Here is a 23,830-nt window from a genome sequence, read left to right as displayed (position 1 = left end):
GGCCTTATTTGGGAGCAGCGACGGCGCTCCATCCATCAGCTCTGGCGGAATAAATCCGCTCATGGAAGTGATCACTTTTCTCTGTTGACCGTGAGAACCGACACGCATCACTCAGCATCTTAGGACAGTGTCACCCATGGAGTTCCGGCTGGGATTGCCCATTCGCTCCTGAGGCTCATCCCATGTGATGCACGTGCACTTGGGAACGGGGTCGCCTTCTCTCTCCTTTCCCCAGAATCTCCTAGATAGCAACCTAGCTCCTCTCCCCTTGAGGCTCCACACGATCCAGGACGAGCTTCCTTTCAGAGCCCGAGGTTTTGTCCTGGCCCAGGGTCCTTCCTTCCTAAGTTCAGTCACAAGGAGTTGGGAGAAGGGAAGCTCGGATGCGCCCAAGCGACTGGATCTCAAGAGCCTCTCGAGGCTGCCTTGAATCGATCCGCCCGCGGCAACATTTACGGTTGTCCGGCGACCCTTCATGACCCTTCATGATCCTTCCCCGTCCTCTCACCATCCAGTTCGCCAACTTCTCTCTTTGCCATGCGAAATCTCCCCTGAGTTGGCCCAGGTCGCCCTAACTTTGGGCTGAAGCGTTTGACTGACTCGTGGAAGAGTAGAAGAGGATGGCTGGCGGGGGTGGGGGGTGGGGGCGGGGGGAGGAGGATAGGCTCCGGACGCCCTCGGCACTAGGCGAGCCTTTCAGATACGGGACCATTGATTTTAAACTCGCCAAGCGACCCATATGGAGTTTTCTCCATCAGGGGCTTCAAGGGGACGTTTGGGTCAGAAGCAGACAGAGGTTCGGGGCTCTTTGGAACTGATGGGCGCGATTCAACTCAAATGAAGCCGGTTGGGGCATTTGGCGTCTCTCCTCCCCGCCACACGTTTTCCAGCTGTTGGTTTTCCTGTCTTCCATGCCAAAATGTTTTTTTTTTTGGGGGGGGGGGCGCAGTTTGATTAGAGCAGACTTTACGCGCCAAACTCAGTGACCACTATTGCAGGGTTCTAGTAGAACAGAGCAAGAGTCCAGTAGCACCTAACACAATTTGTGGCAGGGCATGAGTTTTCGTGACTCGCAGCACACTTCTTCAGTTACGATCCCAGATTAGGGCCCTAGACTGATTATAAGGGACTTATAATCAAAAACCGTAAACAGACTGGGGTGGGGTAGGGGTCTCTCAGATTTGACAAAGTTTAGTATTCAGCGCGTGTTGATGATCGTCCCTTGCCGCAGCTGAAGGGGCTGGCTCTCTAACCATTGGGAAACTCTCCCTAAGAGGTGCAACACTTTTTCATCGCTCTCAGTGGGAGCGCGATCTTAAACCTGAGAGAGAAGGGAAAATTCAGCTATCGTTCTCGTCGAGAAAGTAATGAGACGTTGGGACTTTAAAGAACTGAACTTTTGCCCGACCCCGAGCTTGGAGGGTGGGCCCTTACCTCTGCACAGTTGTCTAGATATGCCCCGGGGATCTGGTAGGCAAGGAAAAGGACAGATCCTACTCCGCAAGCTCGGGATCTGGCAAAGTCCCATTATTTTCTGTGGGAACGGAGCAGCAGGGAGCGCACATTAAGTGAGGCAGAAGGACAGCCTCAGTACTAAACATGGTAACTCGGAAGGAAGTCTGGTGGGCTCCAGTAAGGGGCTTCGGGTGAGAGCGATTTAGTTGTGGCGCCACAAAACGGGAGTTTCCAGTTGTTCCTCTGCTCCGGATTCACTACACGGGCTTGGGCGCGTCATTTCTCGCTCAGCCAGCCAGCCAGCCCTAATATCCCTAACTTCTCCTGACACGGCTTGTGCGCAAAGGAGCCCAAGCAAAACTACAAAGCCGTTCCCAAACGCAGAAAGTCTGGCTCCAGGACTCCTGGCTCGTCCACAGCTCCGAGGTCAGCCTACAGGGTGCAGGCTCACAATCCCCCCTCCCCCGGCAAGGGGCCCATCGTGCGCCCCGGCCCGAAAGTGTTCATTTGGCACTGACAAGCTCCGCTCAGACCGTGCGAATCCCTCCCACCCCCGCCTCTCCGTATCCTTTCGTTTTCTAGGGAAAGGCGATTTTCACGAAACCCGGAGGACCGGGCGCAAGGGGGGGGGGGGAGGGTAGGGGCTGGAGGTCCGTGCGTCTGAGCGGGGGCGCCACCACCTCTCCGCGCCTCCGATGAACCGGCCCGCGAAACTCCAAGAGCCGATTGACACAGACTGGAAAAACGCTCCAGCCGTGGGGAGGGAAGGGGAGCAGGCTCCGGCAACTGCCTCGGCCAGAGTCCACCAGCCATCCCTTTCGGGAAACGCCGCGCTCGGAAGCTGCTTGGGAAACGGGGCGAGGCGGAGGACAGGCGGGGGGCGGGGGGGGGGGAGGGGAGAGAGAGAGAGAGAGAGAGACACTCTTTCTTTCCCTTCCCTGGCCAACACCAGCGCACAATAAAGTAAAGTGACCTACAAGGGCAAGACAGAAACGCTTTGCTTTGGATTGCGAAAGGCCCTCGTGGGCCCGAGATTGGTAAGGTAAGGGCTCCACCTCTTACTGGCTGCCCAGGTGTTTTTTTCCCCTTTAAAGAGCATCTTATCTCTGTGCAATCAGAAAGGGGGGGGGGTGGTGGAGGGAATTCCACTGAAAATGAACCCATTCCAGGGCTAAGGGTTGGTTGGCACAGATAATTCTCCCAAACCTGGAGATGTTCCCATATCTGAGGCTAACAGTTGATCTGGGATCGGAAGATGTTGGCCCCACCTCTTCAATTACCGTTCACTGGAGCAAAGACTTCAGTTCTGGGTGAAAAAGCCCTACACTGGCTGCTGCTGCTGTTGTTTTTCTGGGCTGCCTGACTGTGGTCTGGAAGGGTTTTTTTTGCTCCTAATGTTTTGCCCACATCATGACTGGCACCTTCAGAGGCAGAAACTCCACATTGTTAGTGCTTTTTTTTGGTACAAATGTACACAGCCTACCTGCTGTCTAAATCACATAGGTTTTTGGAGATCTATCTACTTAATAGAATGCAGGAAAACTAACTGTGGCCCCTTCCTCACACATAGAATAATGTGTTTTCAAACCACTTTCACAACTGTTTGCAAGTGGATTTTGCTATTCTGCACAGCTTCAAAGAGCACTGAAAGCAGTTTGAAAGTGGATTTTTCTGCATGTGCGGAAGGAGCCTGTAGCACGCCATTCACCCATGGCAGGATAGGAAGTCCATGGGTGCTGCAAATGATGTGCCCCACATAGAGATGAAGCTAGGTACCAATTGTAATATATGTATTTCGAAACCCTCGCTTGCCTCTTTACTGTTCTGAGGCCTGTATGTTAACATATTCTTAGCCTGTGCCTAAAATGTAACCTGTAAAGCAGCACAGGTGTAAGAATGTGCCATATTATTAGAACAACCCATCTGGAGGGATATGAGACCCAACTGCATTCCTATATAAAAGCATATTTTAAGATGTTCAGAAGATGTTTTATAGGATACATTTTTATGCAAAGGGTTTAGTAATATATATTGAGCATGTTTCCAGGTGGGCTCCTATATGCCTTTTGTGGCATGGAACTCTTTCTGGCTAGTCTTGGCCCATGCCATACTGTCAACATGTGTAAAGATGGCATTTCTTGTATCTTCTATTTTGTTTCTTGGTTATTTTCTTCAGCATTACTAGCACCATCACAGGACTTTATGTTGGTGTAAGTATTTCTCCTACTGATGCCAGGGATGTGATTTGAGAAGAACACATTCTATGATAGGGACCCCTGATCTTGTTGAACCCATAGGAACTTTAGGAATGTTACCAAGTGGTAGTGAATGCCCTAAGAAAACAACTGGCATATAGGCTGGGTCCATTCACAAAACACTGGTACCACCAAATGTTAGACAGTTTCAAGAGAAGTGGGCTCCTGTGATAAAGGCAGCTATTTACTTCATGTGTATTCCATCTTTCTCCCTAGCAGGGACGCAAGTGGCTCCCACCTCATTTTTCTCTCCTTCATTTTATCCTGTCAACAACCCTGCAAAATAGGTTAAGCTGAGCATGTCACTGGCCCAAGGTCACCCAGCAAGCTTCCATGGCCCAGTGGGGATTTGAACCTGGGTGTCTTGGATCTTAGTCTGACACTGGAACCACTGTACCACCACTAGTAGAGAAGTAAATTAGTCAAACTCAGCATTCATGTAATGCTGGTGATTGTACTAAGCACTTCCAATAAGCTGATCTATGGCTACCAATCTTGATCCTCCTTGATCTCAAATTGCAAATGCCTTAGCAGACCAGGTGCTCAGGAGCAGCAGCAGCAGAAGGCCATTGCTTTCACATCCTGCACGTGAGCTCCCAAAGGCACCTGGTGGACCACTGCGAGTAGCAGAGTGCTGGACTAGATGGACTCTGGTCTGATCCAGCAGGCTAGTTCTTATATTCTTATGTTCTTATATTTTAGTGTTCCTTACAACAAGCCAGAGGACTGTCATAGTAAAAGGTTGTAGTAAAACAGAAATGTTCAGGAGGACATTTTTATATAAAATGAATTCCAATTTTAACGTCTATGAACATTTTAAGAAGTTAACATTTGTTCCTCCATTCTTTAGTGTATGTGTTATACCATTTTGCATTGGCTTCTAATTCTGTAATATGCCTTGAGTCTCAATCAGAAAAACATATGATGAAGAACCTAAGTAAGGTAACAATAAAGTCAGTCAGCTTCATATTGCAGGTTTGGAAGCCAGAGTACAAAGGATTCCTGCTTGGACATCCCGCCCCAGAAGCATGAATTTGCTTCAGAAAGTGCAATGTTTGGGAATCCAAGAGCAATTGGTGAGGGTGGTGGAAGGGCAACATACATTAGGATCATTAACCCCCCTTTCCCTTGTTAGAAATGTGTCCCTCCATGTTGCTTCAGGAGTGAACCCCTTCTCCTTACACAAGTACTTAAGGATATCTGGTCAGCTTAGAGTTTAGGTTACAATTTAAGGTAGGGATCTTTTTTTTTTTTTGCTGTCAAGTTGCAGCTGTGTTACGGTGACCCTGTAGGGTTTTCAAGGCAAGAGGCATTTGCTATTGCCTGCCTCTGTTTCATAACCTTGGACTTTTTTGGTGGTTTCCCATCCAACTGCTAAACAGGGCTGACCCTGTTTCGCTTCTAAGATCTGATGAAATCAGGGTAGCCTGGGCTGTCTAGGTCACGCATGAACCTGATCACTATACTTTAATTATTATTTTGCAGAGTATTATCAGCATGCCTCATGCTAAGGGCCCCTGGTCCCCAGGCACTTACTGAGTACACTCCCAGTTGATAGTTACAAAAGCATACTTGCTCTCACCTCCTCCTGATTGACAATGAGGCAAATGGATCCATTTTACAGCACTGCCTATAAGAGGCTAATGCATCAGGCAGACATTAAAAGGCAATAAACATTATACAAGCATCGGAATTTCACTGGTGGAAGCACCGAGCGGCTTGTTTTCTCTTTGCACCTAAGCAAGTTTTTCAAGTTAGTTCTCCCCTTAAAGCAAACATAAAAACACCTCCTAAACTTTATATTATCAGGAAGCTTGTGATTTTACAAGGCATGAGAAAAATTAAGCCCAGAAAGTGATTTTATACTGTGATTATGGCAAAAGGAAATCTCCATTAGAAAATGATAAATTTTAGATATTATCTTTTGTTCAACCAGCTGTCACTACATATGTTGAGTTGAAACCAAGTAAGAAGGAAAGTGGACAGAGAAGAAAGAAGCACTCCTAAGCAGGTTTCTGGGAAGTAAGTCCCACTTTATCCAACAGGGTTTATTACCAGGAAGGGTTTCTTAGGATTACAGCTGAAACCCAGTTTTGGTTTCAGAGCCTCAAAGTGATACCAGTGGAGTCTCAATATTCTCCATTCTCAATCAAATCCAGCTTTCAGGGCATCAATGACAAAGTTGTCCAACAACAAAACATATATATTTTATTGCATTAGCTCAAAGCCACAATTACATCATTATCAAATACATACCAAATAAAAAGACAGATCTTATAAACTGACTGATTGCCAACTGTGGCTCAAAAAGGAATATGCAGGAGCCAAAATGTACCCTGACTGCAATACTAGTAGCCCCTTCAACCTAGTAAAATTTAGTCTTTAATGAGCCACTGAACTTACATTTGATTTTGCTACAAAAGATTAACACAGCTCCCCATCTGGAATTTTTAGGACAATGAACATTCTTGGCATAAAAGCGTATATACACATTATTTATTTGAAAATGAGATGAGATGTCTTCCAGTCTAAAAACTCACCCAAGTGACATGCAATGACATCAGGGTAAGGCTGGGGATCTAAAGCTCAAGTTAAAGATTCATAAGATGACACAAGGTCATAAACAGATACCCACACAGCAGGAAACACCTCAGACCAAAGGAATCCTTTCTTGATCTAAACAGAATCGGACATTTGTAAGAAAGGAATGTGAAAGGAGCCACAGTTCCACAAGTCCTGATATGTGACTCCCAGATGTAAACTTTTGGATTGCTGGAAAACTAAGCCAGTTTCACCTTCATATGCCAGTGATTGGCAAATCTATCAAGAATGAAGACATTTCAGACATAATACACTTGGAGCAGGCTGCTATATTCTTGAAGGTATTGACCCTGGGGGTCAACTGGTTTTTAAAATTCCCACATCTGGGTGGCTTCCTGCTTTTTTTAAAAAATAGATCACATCAATAATGTGACTGCAATGAGATGTCATCAGTTTTCACAGCTTTTCAAAAGTATTAGACATATTTATAAGGGATTGGACCATGAGCTACAATAGCTAAATAGACCCTAAATAGCCATGTTCAGAGGCAGTAAATACCAGATGCTGGGGACAAATAGTGGAGATGAATCGTAATAGTGGCCATTATTAGAAACAGAATACTAGGATAGGATATTGGTCTCTTCCAGCTGAATTCTTACGAGTACTGGTATGTATGGTTCTGCCCTGAGCAGAAACAGAATACTTTGCAGTTACTCAACATATACTGAAAATATGCAAGGGGCTGGTCATTAATTATTTCTGTCCCATTGCTGAGACTAAATCAATGTTAAATAATGACAGTAATGTTGCTATTATATCTGCTGATGTTAATAAAGCTGTTTTTGGCTGTTACCTAAGACCAAAATTATCTCCTTTGTTTTCTAAGTTCTTTTAAAATTTCTACCTATTGTTAGGAAAAATCTATAATACCAGAAGAAAACCTGGAAGAACAGCTATTTAAGAACATGAAGGTCCAAGCACATACCTAAGCAGGCCATAGGGGAAAACTGCTTATCCTAAACCCTTCCCTCTAGATATTCTTTTGACTTTTGCTTTAAGTCTAATAATGGGAGTTTTCCACATTGAAAATATCTTCTTTTTTTAATGGCTGAAGAATGTGTAATTGTTAAACTAAACAAGCACAGCCATATCTTGATTTTTTTCCTTATGTGAGAAATGCAAGGGTTGGATCCTGCCAGATTTTTCAATCTTGCTCAATGCATATTTTTGCTATACCTCTGTCTCTTCTGGTGTTTATATACTCTTCTAGTGTTTATATACTGGTCCCATAATCTATTATGAAGGGGGATCTTGCATTTTTCACCACCAGAGAAACTGGTTGGACCCAACCCAGGGCTTTATTTAGTGCCTCTAAAACAGTCTAAAAGAGCATGGATGAGGCTTGCAATGAAGTGTAAGCACAATGCTGCCTTCTTATTCCTAAGAATACCTTTCCTGGGAGTAAGGCATATTGAATCAAATGGGGCATACTTGTGAGTAAAGCAGCTGAGGAATACTTTGGGCACAGCTACAACCCATCCCCTTCTCACACTGATGTCATAGGTGGGATTTGCACAAGGTAAGGTTATCAGGGGCATAATTATTGGGTTTGTTAGATGATGAATTGCATCTTACTGAAGAAATCATCAAACATTTCAGCCAACATAATGTAGGAAGTCATTAATGCAGGGCAAGAGGACACAAGCCATATTTCATCCCAGTAATGTGTCCAAGGATTTCTTAATCAGTGTTTATTTGAAAGTTTCAAAATAGATGGAACATATCCCAAATTTTTCTCCAGTTCTGATAAAATTATTGCAGTGGGTACAGCATTATACAAAAGCTATCAGTAAAATTGAATGAGGACAAAGTAATGTATAGACCCCCCCTCCCCCCCCCCCCCCCCCAAATAACAGATTGCTCTACTGGCTAATACAAACTGTCAGGCAAAAATAGTATAGCACTGTCTCATCTTATTCCAACACTATTTTATGTGTGCAAAAAACTTAATAAAAAGCAATTTTCAAGTTTATCATACTAAAAAAAAGTTGGATTTTGTTAGAAGCAAGTTTACCAAATATCCGCTGTTTAAACTTTTTACCCTTTATTTCACTGTAAATGCCAATTTAACAATTTCATAAGCAGAATTCAAATCAATGTGCAATTCCTGTGGAGGGTTCCCCCTTGAAATGTCATGATATTTCTTGTTTTAGAAAGGAGATTCAACCTTGTTACAGTTGAACACTTTTTAGTTCTATTTAGGTACACGGCAAGAGATATAAGCACATGTTTAATTCTCTCTGTGGAATAATTGTTACTTAAATGTGCTCCTGATTGGTTAAGTTCACACCCCTTCATAAACATACTTCATTTGCAGCCGATAGCTGAACAAGATATACTTATTTTGTCATCAATATGCTCACATTTTGTCACTAAATTGCAGTTAGTGGATTCTTATTCTTCTGAAGCATGAGGCTATAACTGACTTACTGACGAGTAAATGCCATGGAAGTCAATATTTTACTTTTGAGTAAATGAGCAAGATGGAGCTTCTGGTTATTAAGTGATCTCATAATGAAGATTTTTAAATATTAAATAGCTAAGGAGGCTAAGTTTTAAGCCTGCGAGACAGTCAGAAAAAAATCTACTTACCACCTGGAATAAGGCCATGTTTTATAGACTCCTGTATGTTGCCCGTATCCGAACCAGAAGACATAATTAGGTACAAATATACAATGCCCTTGAGTTGCAGATATTCAGCATTGAGCACAGCAAAAGGTGAGGCTTGTAAACTTTTCTGGCCTTGGGACATAGGCTACAGTAACCTTCAGTGAAAGTAGGTAGTCCATCAACCACACACACATACAAAATCCAATAATTCAGAAAGTAACAGGGACGTCTTTGCATGGACTCTGCACTTTTTTCAGCATTAGTGACCCTCTGTAAACCATCCATCCCATTTCATGATGGTCTCTAATCAGAAGATTCAGAACCTGGGATAGGCTCAGCCTAGTCACATGACTCTGAGCAGGTTGATAAGAGGACCCTGTTATAAAGTGACAGCATAAAAGAGATAAGAACTCTTGGCAGATAACGACAGAGAAATGATTAACTTCGGGCTTGAGAGGTACTGTGAAACAGAGAGAGGAAGGTTGTAAACTTCTGGGGGTCAAGAGATCATACTGAATCGACAGCCCCCCTTTCCAATGTAAAGTGTAACATCTATAAACTCATGTTTGTGACCTGCCCTCTTGATGTCATCATCTCTTTACAAAGCGGACAACAATGCCTGAGCTTTCGGAGCTTCTGTAAATACTTCTGGATGGCAGAACAAGCAAACGTTCATCCCTTAGCCGAGGCCTGCAAACATATTTATTGCTCTGCATCCCAAAGCAATAGCACTGGGCAAGCTCGTGAAGATTTTCTGTCTGACACAAACATTTTATTGCACTTATTCATTAGACAGGAGACTATCCCCAGCTTGTCTGACTGATAGTTACCAGTTAAAAGTGTAAACTATTTTTTTCTGCAATTTCTTAAGGTCCTTATTGCATGGTTAAACACAATTATCCTTAGAAAATAATAGCTCAACTTACAAGGCTGCTTTTTCTAGATGAAGAAATGTTCTCTCTAAATCTTCCCAAAATTTTGCCAAGAAGGGGAGCAGAATATGGTTTAAATGTGAGGACCCTCTGAAATTTAGTCTTTTTAACATGGAACAGTGATTTCCACTTCACGCCCCTTGTGTTGTGACGTTATGCTCATATATACTACTGCCAGTCTAGCAACTCACCCAGGTTCCATTTGTGATTTATCATTTTACACATAAAGCCTTCATGTATAATGAAATGGATTTCCACAAAATTAAAATGTAGTAAGAAAATAATTTCAACAGTATTTCCCCCTCAGGTGCATGACTCCAGTGCACACCATCCAGAATTAAGGCAGCTGGAATACATAATGCAAAACTTAGAGTCATTCTACACAGTTTCCCAGAATGAAGAAGAAGAAGAAGAAGAAGAAGAAGAAGAAGAGTTTGGATTTATATCCCCCCTTTCTCTCCTGTAGGAGACTCAAAGGGGCTTACAATCTCCTTGTCTTTCCCCCCTCACAACAAACACCCTGTGAGGTAGGCTGAGAGAGCTCCAAGAAACTATGACTAGCCCAAGGTCACCCAGCTGACGTGTGTGGGAGTGTACAGGCTAATCTGAATTCCCCAGATAAGCCTCCACAGCTCAGGCCGCAGAGCGGAGAATCAAACCCGGTTCCTCCAGATGAGCTCTTAATTTCCTACGCCACTTAATTTCCTATGCCACTGCTGGGAAACTGAAGGCTGAACAGAGAAATCCCCGTGTGGTAATTTAGAAAATCCTCCTTTAAAAAAAAGTATCTTAAAAAAAATAGTTATATGAAGTCCTATTTAGTATAGTGGGAACTTGTTCCTCTAGAATTGCCAACTGGCAGGTTGACCATATTAAAGAGGTGGGATGGGTGCATCTAAGATATAATATACCAAGAAAATCAGCGCCAGTATTTGCTAAAGGTAACTAAGTACCAATGCCAAAACAAATGAAAACTTATTGCGAACTTTCCATTTAAAGAAATTATTTCCATAGAAGTCACACCAATTATGTTGTAATTACATCATTTGATTTTGTTGCTTGAATCATATACAGTGTTTTGGTGCCGACTGTGGAAATAACCATTTCTTGAAATGGAAAGCAGTTCCATGGAGCCATTTTAGGTCAGGAATATGGTGCAGGAGGGAAGGATTGAGGGAAAGATTCTCACTTTGCGCTTTACTCCTGGTCTGAACAGGGGTCCACACTCTTAGAAAAAAGCACAGCTCCCAAATTCAGGAATAGTTTGGCCTTGCCTGAGGAGAAAAATTTTGAACTTTTGAATTTTGAACAATCCAGGTGAATGCTCATCTACGTCAACAACTCTCTGTGTGTAGGAAATCAGCACAGCAAAAAAAGAAGATTTGGTATAGTCACCTCCACACACATTCTATTCTATTCTGTTCATACACATTTATTATTCTCCCTTTACTACAGTCTCAGAGTGAGTTACAATAAAACATGCAACATGAAAATCATGATAGTAAAAACACAATAAAACCCCATTCTAAAAACCCAGAGAAAATCTAAAATCAACCACACCCACCCCACCTACCTACAAACAAGGATGAATGCACAGATGTTCCAGGGGGCCCTCCCAGAGGGAAGGGGATGTCAGTCAAATGTCCAGGTGAAAAGTATGGTCTCGCCAGGCACCAAAACTCCAAGAGAAACTCTGTCAAGAGGGCATCCCATAGCATACGGGCCACTGTGTTGTCATGGAACTCCTTGATATTATAAAGAATTCTGAGGTACATTATAGAGTAATTCATGGGTGGTGATACCAAAGTGTTGCTTCACCTCAACTGAATGACGCATATAGATCATTGCAGACAAGGATTTGTAATAGCAGGAACATTTTCTGCTGTTAAAAATATTTTCATCAAAGACCATCCCAGGGACATCTGTGGTCTCCAGAATGTTTTGAAATATATTCTAAAATGTCTGTATCTGAAAAAGAGTCCCAGGACATCAATACCTTCTCTCTGAAATCACCGTAAGAAGCAGTAAATGTGAAATGATGGAGACAAAGTTCCATAATTGTTCCCAATAAGGTTTCTTTGGGAATATCCTCAGATACCTATGACTCCTTCTAAAGAAACTTCCACAGCTTCCTTGCTTTCCTCCCATGCCTCTGATTGATGGACACAAAGTTAATGCTTGCAAATGATTTGGACCACAAGGCTATATTTATGGTGATGGCATATGGAATATCTCAAGAGAAAAGTCATGTGTCTTTGTTGGGTGTGTGTGTGTGTGTGTGTGTGTGTGTGTGTGTGTGTGTGTGTGTGTGTGTGTGTGTGTGTGTGTGTGTGTACACACCCACACTCTCTCACACACACATTTGGTTACATCTTGGTACCTATCTGCTGTCTCGTTCTCATGGTCGTGGTGGTGATGTTGTGTCTGCTCAAACAACGAAACAGAGTTAACTTTATAACTTCAGATGTATGTGCTTACTAACATGTAAGCAATGACTATCTGACCAATAGCTAATCAATAGTTCAGGTCATAAACAGTGACTTCAACAACTTGTTTACATACAAACAGTTAAACCTTTTATAATGGAGTTGTGACATACATTTGCAAAATCCCAACAGTCTTTTCAAGGATATCACCTGTACTTCTCTCAGTACACTAAAACCTCAACACTTGGGAAATATAGGGCTGCCAACAAGTGGATATGCTCTTATTGTCAGTTACAGGGAATGGCCAATGCCTTTTCCCATAATTGCCATGTGTCTTGTACATGACTCCCAACATATCTGGTGACTTATCAATGCTAAGTGTTGGGCTATTTGGCTAGATAGACCATTAGTCCGACCCAGTATTGCTCTTCTTGGGATTTTTGTTCTCAAAGTCAGGACCTATTGGATAATTAATTAAAGTAATATTGATGGAACTTTGTCCAGACCGTGCTTAATGTGGACATGGAAAGGACACTTTGCAGGGACAAAGGAGCCTGAACAAGCAATTGTGTGCTTAACTTCTGAACACTTCCCAAGCAACAGCTCAGGTTGTTTTTTTTAAACTACTCATTGGTTTAACTTATTGGCATGCTAAGAAAAATGATATTAATGAGGTACATTAGCTACACTGAAGCTTATCTAGAAAGCTCATTTGCTAGAAATGATAGCTTTGCTGATCACACTGTGAGAAAATGCCAGATTTTTATTTTTGCTCAACAAGCAAGCTGGTGGGAAAGAATTTGTATTTGCAGAACCAGTGGCAGGTGGTCTTGCCTCCACTGCTTCCGGATGTTAGCAAACTGCAGGCAATTCACAGGATGGAACTGGGTTCTTCCAACGAAGATGGAGCTGCATAGCAAGTTTTAAAATGATTCTTCTTCTTCATGCCAGAACATTTTAGAAGCTGGAATTGAACACTTTGAACCTGCAGTTGTTACATAATAAGGGGTTCAGTAGTAAAGCTTATGCTTTGCCTGCAAGGGGTCCCAGATAATGAGTAGTGGGAACAATCAGTTTTTGCTTGAGATCCCAGGAAGCTGCTGCCAGTCAGAATACTCAATGCTGGGTTACAGAAACCAATACTTTGACTCTATAAGGTATGTACGTAGGACCTGGCAAAAGTCCACTGAATGATGGGATGAACATTTCACATCTAAAACCACAATATGTAGGTGCAGCCATTTGTATGGGATGATAAGTGCAACCACACAGAATCCTTGCTATTTGTGTAAAGCGGCCCAGCTGCATTAATTTCAGTCACACTATTGTGAACCATACTCTGGAAGGTTAAAATTGCTATTGTTATGTGGAAAATCATATTATGGCTGGTTGTGAACCTGTTTTCTGAGGAGTGTCAGATGGTGAATGTAGCTTATACACCACTACTCAGCTTTGACCAAAGGAGAGAAATCAGCCACATTTAGCATCTTATGAAATAAGTTTGTCACAAATCTTCATGCTATTTGTCATCTGAGAATCAGGCAAGGATCCCTTTGCAGTTCAGCCTTATCAGCTGCTACGCAACCAAAGACACAGTCCCATGAGAATGTTCACGAGGCCTAGCATTGGCATATCCCTTCACATTATCACTAAGACTGACTCCAGCAGAGCCAGATGTGAGCAGATCATTGATCACCTTGGTACATCGGAGACAGGGGCAGACCTCATAACTGCCACAATGGTTGCTGTAGTTCTTATCTGCCAACTCTCCTCATAAGTCAAAACTATTAATGTTGGGATCTGGACAGTCAGAATAGGACAATGGTGGCGCATTCACACATATGAGACATCTCCTGATGTCTAGGGCTCCTTCCGCACATGCAGAATAATGCACTTTCAATCCACTTTCAAACAATTGTGAAAGTGGATTGAATGTGCATTATTCTGCATGTGTGGAAGAGGCCTAGGTAATAGTCTTGCAAGGCAGAATAACCCAGGACATCTGGTATATAGTGCTTTCTCCCATCTCTCTCTCTCTCCCTTGCACATAGGATTTCCTTGTCTATATAACAATACATTTCAGGGGAATCAGCTAACATGAACACAATTGATTGCCAGGGGTAGATAAACATGTGCTACAAAAATCAAGCAATTTACATCCCTGTGTAAATGAGTGCTACAAGACAGTCTTTTTAATATTGCCACTCAAATTGCTCAAGGAACGGTGGGGAATAGGCAGCAGGAATAAATGGAAGAGGATTGGTGGACTTTGACAACAATATCTTTGTGAGCGTGGAAAACTATCGATACATTGCCAAGGAAAACTGGGGAATGCAGGAAACTGGGTGCACTAGGGAAGGTGAGGGAAAATGATTGCAGATTTGCAATGGGGACACCCCACATCCTTCTCCTTTGGGAGATATGTGTGTCTTGGAACCTCTACTATTTAGATTTCAGAACATGCCATTTGGAATTATGAGAAACAGAGCACCTGGTGGAAGAGACTATTGATCATACAAAGCACTCTTATGGTCTGGTAAATACTGGAAAGTATGAAGGGCACTAATAATTAATCAGGGCACTAGCCTACTACTACGCAACTGATGTGGCAGAACAGTGTTTTTCCAGAGCAGTCAAGTGAGTGCAACACTTCATTCACAATTTCTAATATATCATATACAGTTTAAGCCCTTTTGACAATAAGTTCTCTCCTATCTTAAAGATAGCAAACGTTTGCAAGCTTTTTCCCTCAAAGGAAATCCTCTTGGAAAACTGACAACATGTATTCCAACAAGAGCTTTCATGACTCTGAGCCCACTGTTTTAGCCATATACTGGAAGAATGGTGTTTTGTGCAGTTTTGGTCAAAGTATCTCAAAGAAGGCATTGCAGAACTGGGGGGAAAAAAGACAGAAAAGGGCAACCAAGACCTGCAGTACTTTTCCTATGAAGACAATGAGACTTGAGGGGGGAATATGATAGAATAACGATGGAGACAGACTGGAGGGGGGAAATGGATATCAGAGACTAGAGCAGGGGAATAATAGAATAATTGGCAACTGTGTGAGACAGGATGCTGGACTAGATGGACTACTGGTCTGATCCAGCAATTTTCTAATGTTCTTATGCACTCCTCTGGATTCCTCTTGGAACACTTTTTACATCCTTCTTTTACAAACCAAACATACCACAGGCATCCCATCTGAGGAATATTTTTAATCCGTTTTGTAAGCTACCCTTCCCCTCACGGGCTCAGGACAGTTCCCAATATATCATAGTAATAAATACACTAATAGAATAGTCTAGTCAGCATTTAATACCCAATCTGAAAGCCCAATGGCAGTAGATATTTACAATACTCCCCAATACAGGAGTGCTGAAGGGTGGCATGAATCATAAGCAGAGCATACATACTTATGAAACATTAATACTACATACATTCTAAGTATTTAGATTGGGAATTTCACATGAAAAGAGCCACTCTTCTCTGGAGGCATCTTACCATGTTCTGCCTCCTGAAGCAACCCCTAACAATAAGAAAACTATCCATAGGAGCTTTCCATAAGGCACCAAGGATCACCATCAGTAGATGACATCAGAAAACGCTTCCCATGGAAGTGTTTTACATGTGTGCAAAGCTCCTTTGTTCTACCCCCAAACCCACCCTACTGAAAATATAATACTTATTGGGCAATTAATCTTATCCTGGACATATCTCTATTAAACATTTCAGGAGATTTAGAGTAATTTTTTTTATGTGACTACTAAGCCAAGATTTTATAGCATAAGGTCAGTGGGACTTAATCTCACATAACTACTCACATTTGAAGCATTCAAGTGGCATTTCACAGAGTTCCTTGGAGGTATACCAGGAGTACCTTGATGAGAAGATCCATAGTGGCAAGGTAACTTCCATAGAACTCATTGTAACAGACCGCAGAGAAATGTATATTTTTTTAAGTGCTGTTTTGTCGAAGTATAATATTGTCTACCTCCAGAGTGAGGCACAGAAAGAAACGGGAGCCATCTGATTGGCAGTGGCCTCCTGTACTCTGATTGGGCAAGTAACAACATGATGTAGAGAGAGAGGAGGTTAAACTCCTTGTCAGTACATACTGAGGGGCTTTTGGGTCTGAAACACTCTTACTGTTAAGATCTGTTTGTCTTAGGTAGATTCTGCACAACAAATATATAACAGGTTGCAGTCGTGAAGAAACCCGTTTTCCTTTTTCCCATTCACATGCATGCTGTGCAGGCAGCAGTTGGAGCCCATGGAAACAATCCAGGTTGCTTTTGTGCCTTCGCATGGAGATGCTTCTCTTTTTTAAAAAAGTTTCTGCAACACATGCATAGCTGCACAGGCATACAGTAATGAACACCCGCAGTTATGCCAATCATCCCACAAAATGATTGGTTGCACCTGCATAGCTGCACATGTGCAACACACAAAAAAGAAAAGAAAACAGGACCTCTCTGCAAAAAGCATGGCAATAATGAACATATTGCCGTGGCAGGTGTATTCTCCTTGACTGTGGACAGTGTGGTGGAAAGGAGGGAAATAAAGCGCCTCCTGCTTGGCTGTTCCTGTGGGAGCGACTCCAACCCAGGATTTTGCAAAAGAATTGTTGGTTTAGAATTTTTTTAAATCTCAGGTTGAGGGAAATAAAACAGGGCAAACTTATTTTGGAGATGGAACTTGTGTGAAGTCCCAAACAGTTTGTATTGCACTCTATACCCATTATATTTGCTCTGTGCAGAATCCACCTTTACTTTGTGCAAAGTAAGCATCTCTGAGGGAATAGTTCTGTCAAAGTGTGTGACAGGATATATTGTTAACAGCCTAAGTGCTGGGAGAAAGCAATGAAACACTGGCCAAGGTCAGGAAAGGGTTTATAGGAGGGACAAGTGACGGTCATATAAGACCAGGTTAGGAATTTCTTCTAGGTAGAGTTCTAGTCTACCAATGGGTTTAGGTTAGGAATGTGCTTTAAGTATACCTCAGTAGAGAGCTTGTTTTATTTTTGAGGGTTTTATGTAACTGTGAGGGCTACGTGAGGGAACAGTGAAAAAGTACCAAGTCAGTGTTAGGACCTTGTGTGTGAATAGCCATAAGCCAAAACATCTAAGCAAAGGAACTGTACAGACTGAACCATCTATGAAACTAACATCTAAGTTAAACTAAACTAAGTAATCTTAAATGCTGTGCTGAAAAAACCAAAAACTATATATATTTATCCTGCCCCCTGCCAAGTTTATCTTATCCTTATCCATCTCGGAGTTAATATTCTTCTCTTTACCATCTCCTCTGTTTGTTAAATAAATCTGTTATTCTATTTAAGTTTAAATCTTCCTCAGGTGTTTTATGCCTGCGTAAGGGGAGTGCCTGTGGAAATTAGAAATAAAAGTTAACGGGCATCCTCCACCTTCTGGGTGTGAACAGGGATGGGGGAAAGTGCTTTCTACCTTATGGTACCATTATTAGAGGCATTTCAGTGCCTGAATGGAAGAAGGTGGGAAAAACCTGAGTGAGTGATTTCCCTTCCTGAAGGAAAGTAGAAGGTGAAGGGGGTGCATGTCACACTCATTTTGTCCAATACCAACCCTGTTCTGTAAATAAGAATGCCAGGATATTATAAGGTTCATGGTTAGTTCATGTAGAGAAACAACAAGCGGTCCCCTCTACTGTGCAAACTGACCAATGTCCTATGTGATTCTACTATGTAAACACTCAGGACATTGCCCAGAATTCTATGCAATGTACAGAGGCTTTATGGTACATATTAAAGGCAGGGGATTGTTGGAAGATAAGAGTGAATACAGCTTTGGCAATTGGGCAGTTCATGACATAAACAGCATGGTCAGAGGTCTTTTGTGGCTGGTCTTACTCTTTGAATCTCTGCCCACTTAGTTATTGCTTACTCTGCCTCCTCCTAATTGTCACCCACCTTCCTAGCTGACAATGAGAGAGTGGGTGGGCAAGTGAGCAAAGATGGCTGCCATTCCTTCTCTTAGGCTCCATTCACTCACCCATCCAGCCTTTCCCCTCACCATACACAGTGGTGACGGAGCATCTGTAGCCACCATTTCTTTGCTCACCTTTGGTACTGTCAGAGGTTAGTGCACTGTGGCAACTTGACATTCCACTCCTCAAGCTTTAGCAGATCTGCAAAAGCCAAAGGATGACACTGTTCTCACCTCTCTGGCATTGATATGACTGCTTATTTTAATATCTTTTCCCTCCTCTAAAATATATATGCAATTGTATCTAGCATTTTGTGAGCAAAATCAATAGTTCTTTTTTTTTTTTAGTGAGGCTCATGTTCATGCTAAGACTTGTGTGCATTTTTAGGAATGAATTATTGAGATTTCCAGTGGGATTTTGATTTTCATTCTTGAAATTCTTCCTATTTCATGTGGTTATCTGACATTCCACTTTAATGCAATGGGAGAAAATTTCTCTTGAGGGGCAAAGTGAAGAAGAAATTAAGAAACAGGTTAATTTGTTATGAATATATCAGATGGAGAATGACTGGAAGGAATGTTTTATTTAGTTAAGGATCCAAAATTGCCCAGTGGTATACAATATAATCATATACTAGAAATCATTGGTTTCCTGTAGTCTATATTGATTTGTGTTTTTTGAATTCACTGTCCACAACTATTGAAGAGAATGCTGTGAGGACACTGAACGGTGTTAATTGTACTGATTCACTATGTGTAATCTGCCCGGAGTACTTTTGAGAAAGGCAGACAGCAAATCATAAGTAAATAAACAAACAAAATATTCTTGTGGTTGAGCAGAAATAATTAATCATAGCATGTTGAAAACTCATGTTATCTGCTGTGAAAAAACTGGAAGCTCACACAGGAAGAACTACTTGCTACACAGAGGTTGAATCACGACCGAGGCAGAAGAGCTAGATGTCCCAAAGGAGGAAGGAAAAAAGTTGTGGGGAAAGGGGAATTCACAGGCCCTAAGCCAATTACAAGTAGTTGTGACTAAAACCTACTGAAACCAGTGAAACAAGGCAGCAGCAATTTAAGACTTATTGTTCTCAATGGGACTTACCCATAACTATCCAATTTAGCTGGATTGGGGCCCATGCTGTGAGTGCAGTTCCTTTTGAACCCTGAGCTGGCAAGCTTCTAGAATGGAAAACTCATTTAATTTCCTTTATACAATGTAAAGTTGACTGCAAGTCACAAAAATTATAAAACAGCTGTAAAAGACATGTTGAAATGTCAGATTTATTTCTTAAATGTTAACACAAAAACCATTTATACACTTTTTCAGTTAAAAAAACAACTAAAAATCTATGTGCACTCCTAATACGACCAAAGTTTGAGGTGGGTGCACTGCAATGCAAGGGGTCACCTTTGGAAAGAGGTCTGCATGGCAAATGCTGTGACCCTAATCCTGAGAAAACTGCTAAATGCACTTAGTGGGGCTGTGTAAGGGCCATTTGTTTTCTCTGAGTGCCTAGGCATGGATGAGGCTGAAATCCTATGCACACTCACTTAGGACTAAACTCTGCTAAACATATTGAGGCTTCTTCAGAGTACATTATGGGATTGGATTGAACTGAGATCTAAGGAAGCAGCAAAATGCCAAGATTTTTCTCTCAGTAGATAATTCCTGAAAATTTGGGTTAACTTCAAAGCAAAATTTATACTTTGGTTCAACTGAAAAATACTAGGGTGGCTGAAGATTACACATTTCTAAATTCAAGACTTTCTCTATTGCTAACTTTAATGCTCTTAGACCCTCCCACTGGATCAGAGAACCCAGAGGTAAAGGACCACAGAACTGCAGTTGATGGGCTCTTGGAGAATGGGTGACCTGCCTGCCTGGGAGAAGGAGCAAGCAATGTGGCTGACCAGCCAGTTGAGAGCAAGATGGCTTAAATGCACAGCAGCCAAAGTTGAGAGAACTCATTGGGACCATTCTCTCTGTACTCCTTGGACAATGGGATGAATCTTTTAGTTGAACTGAACTTAAGGACTTTGGGTATTAAGGTAGACTATGGAGCAGGTAAGCATGGGAGTGATAGTTTACTGTCGACTGATAGTTTACTGATAGTGCTAGTTTACTGTAGACTGGTAAGCATGGGAGTGATAGTTTACTGTCGACTGATAGTTTACTGATAGTGCTAGTTTACTGTAGACTGTGAAGAAGAAGTCTGTAGAGTAGCTATGAATATCCTGTAGAAGTGGCAAAGGAGGGTTACAGGAGGACAACCCCTGCAGGAAGCTGCCAAGGGGATCCCCTGGACCGAGGCCACAGTAATGTTACACTCACTCTTATAATGACTGGCTGACAATAATTTTTTAAAATCCTGTCTGCTGAAAACTGTGTATTTGCCATTCTTCCTTGTTGTGGTCTGTTCTTTGTCTCCTTTCACAAAGTGAGGAAGGCTTTCTTTGCTCCAAAACTCCCTATCCCCTGCCAGCTTTGGATTGAGAAATAACTGGAGACTTTGGGGATGGAGCCTGAGGTGGGCAGGGTTTGGGGAGGGGAGGAATTCAGCAGGGTATAACACTATACAGTCCATCCTCCAAAGCAGCCATGTGTGGAAGGGGCCAAGGAGTAACAGCCATACCCTGAACCACATCTATATTTCAGGAAAACCAACAATTCAAGGATGAAGACTTTGTTCTAAGTGTGAGAGAAGTGATTTGACAACACATTCTCTGAAAGTAAATACTAGGGAATGTTGTGAATGACTTTAGTTAAAATGTGGGTGGCTCCTGCCTTATCCTAGACCACCACTGTCTGAAGCTTTCTAGCAACCTAAGGAGTTGTCTTCTAACTTAAGTGCCTGTCAGCAGAGGCAGGCTGAATCCTCACCAATATGTCCACCTTCACTGTTGCAGTTCTCAGTGAACAGAAAGTGAGGAAAGGGTTAGCAAGCCTCCTTTAGGGAATAGGGCTCTGGGTGATTTGACAACAAGAATTGGGTTGTTCTCTGTTTTATCTCTTCTAATCTGATTGCTAACTATGTCAAAAGTGACATTGTTAGTCATCAGATGACACTTGGTACTTTTCCTTAAGCCTGTCGCTTTGTCACCATTGTTTCAATAATCCTTTTTGAACTGCCATGATGACATAACTGAGGCCTAAAGTCACTAAAGCGCACACACCTCTTATTGTTGAAACACTATGATGGAGATAGTCCCCTTTATGGCTTGCCAAATAGTTTATCAGGAACATCAAATAGCACCCAGGCCTCAATTTGCAGTGGAAGCTGGCTGTGGGCTCAATTCTTGGGTTTTTCTGTAGGGAACAGTGATGTAATTTTTGTTATTTACTATTCTAAGATTGGTCCTTCTCAATGGAGGATGAGATCCAGGAAGGCATTCGGTCACTTCTTGGCTGCCCATGAATACATCACAGAAACCTGGTGCTTTAAGTAAACAGTGCAGTTGACGTTGCTTTTCTTTATTGCGACCCAGTGACGTGGGACTGGGGATAAGATGAGCCTCAATACCAGGATCACTAGGCTTTAAGAAACACTAGGCATGATATGACCACCAACCCTTTTGGGTGTGACTCCACAATTGCTTTAGAGCATTTTATTCTACATTTACTTCAAGTAGCTATGGGTGATATATATGGTACTCTCTACTTCATGATTTCCTCACAATGGCATTGTAAGTTAGATGGGGCTGAGAGAATGTGACTGACCCAAGATCATCCAGCAAGCTTCAGGCAGAACTGGAATTTGAACCAGGATCTTTTAGATCCTTATCTGACAACCACCTAGTATAGGACACTGGCATATCACTCTCCCACCCTAGATATTCCATGGGTATATATACTCCACTTGCTTTACTACCATCAGATCCTCTGAAGATGCCAGCCACAGATGAAGGCAAAAGGTCAGGAGAAAATGCTACTAGAACACAGCCATACAGCCCGGAAACCACTCAACACCCCATAGTGTTCTTTCAGTCTTTGTCTGGTTCAAATTGCTGTTAACCTTAACTTGTGCTCTATGGACCACCATATATGTCACTAATATTCCAGTCTCCAGCTACCCTTGGCACCTCACTCTTTGTTTCCTCTTTCCAGTATCTGGCTGGATTTTGACTGCATACACAGCAGCATAGCTTACCATGTAAGGTCCCTTTGTGGCTCATACACACACACACACTTACATGGAGAAATTTAGCTTTGAAAGGAGGTAAGGAAACTGTTATTAACGATGATCAAGTGGAACTGCCGTATTCAGAGTCAGAATACCTCTGAATTCCATTTATTGGAGGGGCAATAATTGGGAAAGATTTGCATCTGCACCTTGCTTCTGAGGAACCATGGGAAACAATATGGCTGTTTTTAAAAAACATCTCCAGTCACTGTATGAAGCATAGTGGCAGACTAGATGGTCTGTGGCTGCTCTTATGTTCCATTACCTTGATCTGGAGACAATAAGGTGATTGCTTCATGGACTTTTTTCACTAGTGGCAATTTTTATTTTTGCATTTCATGCTTCTATAATGCTTACTCCAAACAGAATGTATGTTGAGAGAAGCAAGCATGAAGGGATTAAATTCAGACACCACATACTACCAAAACATTAGGTGTGTTGCTGTCCAAGCTGACAGTGACCATCTGCTGAGCAGTAGGTTGTGCATGAATATACTTGTGCAGTACTGTGTGCAGAAAAATGTTGCACATCCATTCCCATAGTTCATGACTACTGGTTTGATGGTGCATTAAATTTTCTTGTTTAATATTTTTGGATGATTTAAAATGTTTATATCCCACCTTTCTGCAGCAAGACTGTTCTGCCCCCCCAAGTGAATCTGTTTTTGGTGCGCTGTACTTGGATAGGACAGAGTGGGGGAGACACAAGCCAGGTTCAACAGTTCAACAATAAACAGGGGCGGCCAACCTATGGCACCCCAGATGTTCATGGACTACAATTCCCATTAGCCCCTGCCAATTGGCCATGCTGGCAGGGGCTGATGGGAGCTGTAGTCCATGAACATCTGGGGTGTCATAGGTTGGCCACTCCTGACTTAGGAGAATCAAGACCCTAATTCTTCCCTTGGGTCTATCTAAATCAGAGTACTTGCTTGTCTTGAGCAGATTTGAAGCTGTAGACTGTGTCTTCTCTTGGCTGCTTTCAAGGAAGTCCACTGTGTCTTGCTTCCTTTTAGTTCTTTCAGTCTTTGTCTGGTTCAACTTGCTGTTAACCTTAACTTGTGCTCTATGAACCACCATATACGTCACCAATATGCCAGTCTCCATCTACCCTTGGCACCTCGCTCTGACTGACTGGAAAGAGCTAAAATGGGATTGCTGGGTAAAGAGGGAAATTGCCTATTGGGAAATGTCTTAAAGGGACAGGGGCTAACTAAAATACCTTCCCTTAGAAGACTTAACAATGAACTAAAACCATGCTAACTATGGGGAAACTGAATCTTAATGGGAAAATAACAAAAACCTCTGTGGGGGCATGAGAAAGACAGTTTACAATGATGATTAAAACCACAATGATGATGATAATGATAATTTAAAAGTTAATCTGATAACTCTTTCTGGTGCT

At 42.3% G+C, this 23,830-nt stretch overlaps 1 protein-coding gene across 1 annotated transcript in view; it reads right to left on the bottom strand.

Moving 5' to 3' along the window:
* NR5A2 (nuclear receptor subfamily 5 group A member 2) overlaps positions 1–9,021 on the bottom strand; it is a 140,691-nt gene extending 131,670 nt beyond the window's left edge. Inside the window, exon 1 of the mRNA XM_048495827.1 lies at positions 8,904–9,021. Within this exon, the coding sequence (XP_048351784.1) occupies positions 8,904–8,967 (64 nt within the window). The 5' untranslated portion in view covers positions 8,968–9,021. The remainder of the gene's footprint in view (positions 1–8,903) is intronic.
* Positions 9,022–23,830: the final 14,809 nt, after the last annotated feature.

This window comes from Sphaerodactylus townsendi, linkage group LG05 (assembly GCF_021028975.2).
Source record: "Sphaerodactylus townsendi isolate TG3544 linkage group LG05, MPM_Stown_v2.3, whole genome shotgun sequence".
NCBI lineage: Eukaryota > Metazoa > Chordata > Lepidosauria > Squamata > Sphaerodactylidae > Sphaerodactylus > Sphaerodactylus townsendi.
Note: the sequence above shows the minus strand (reverse complement) of the source record. Positions and strands in the feature narration are given on the sequence as shown.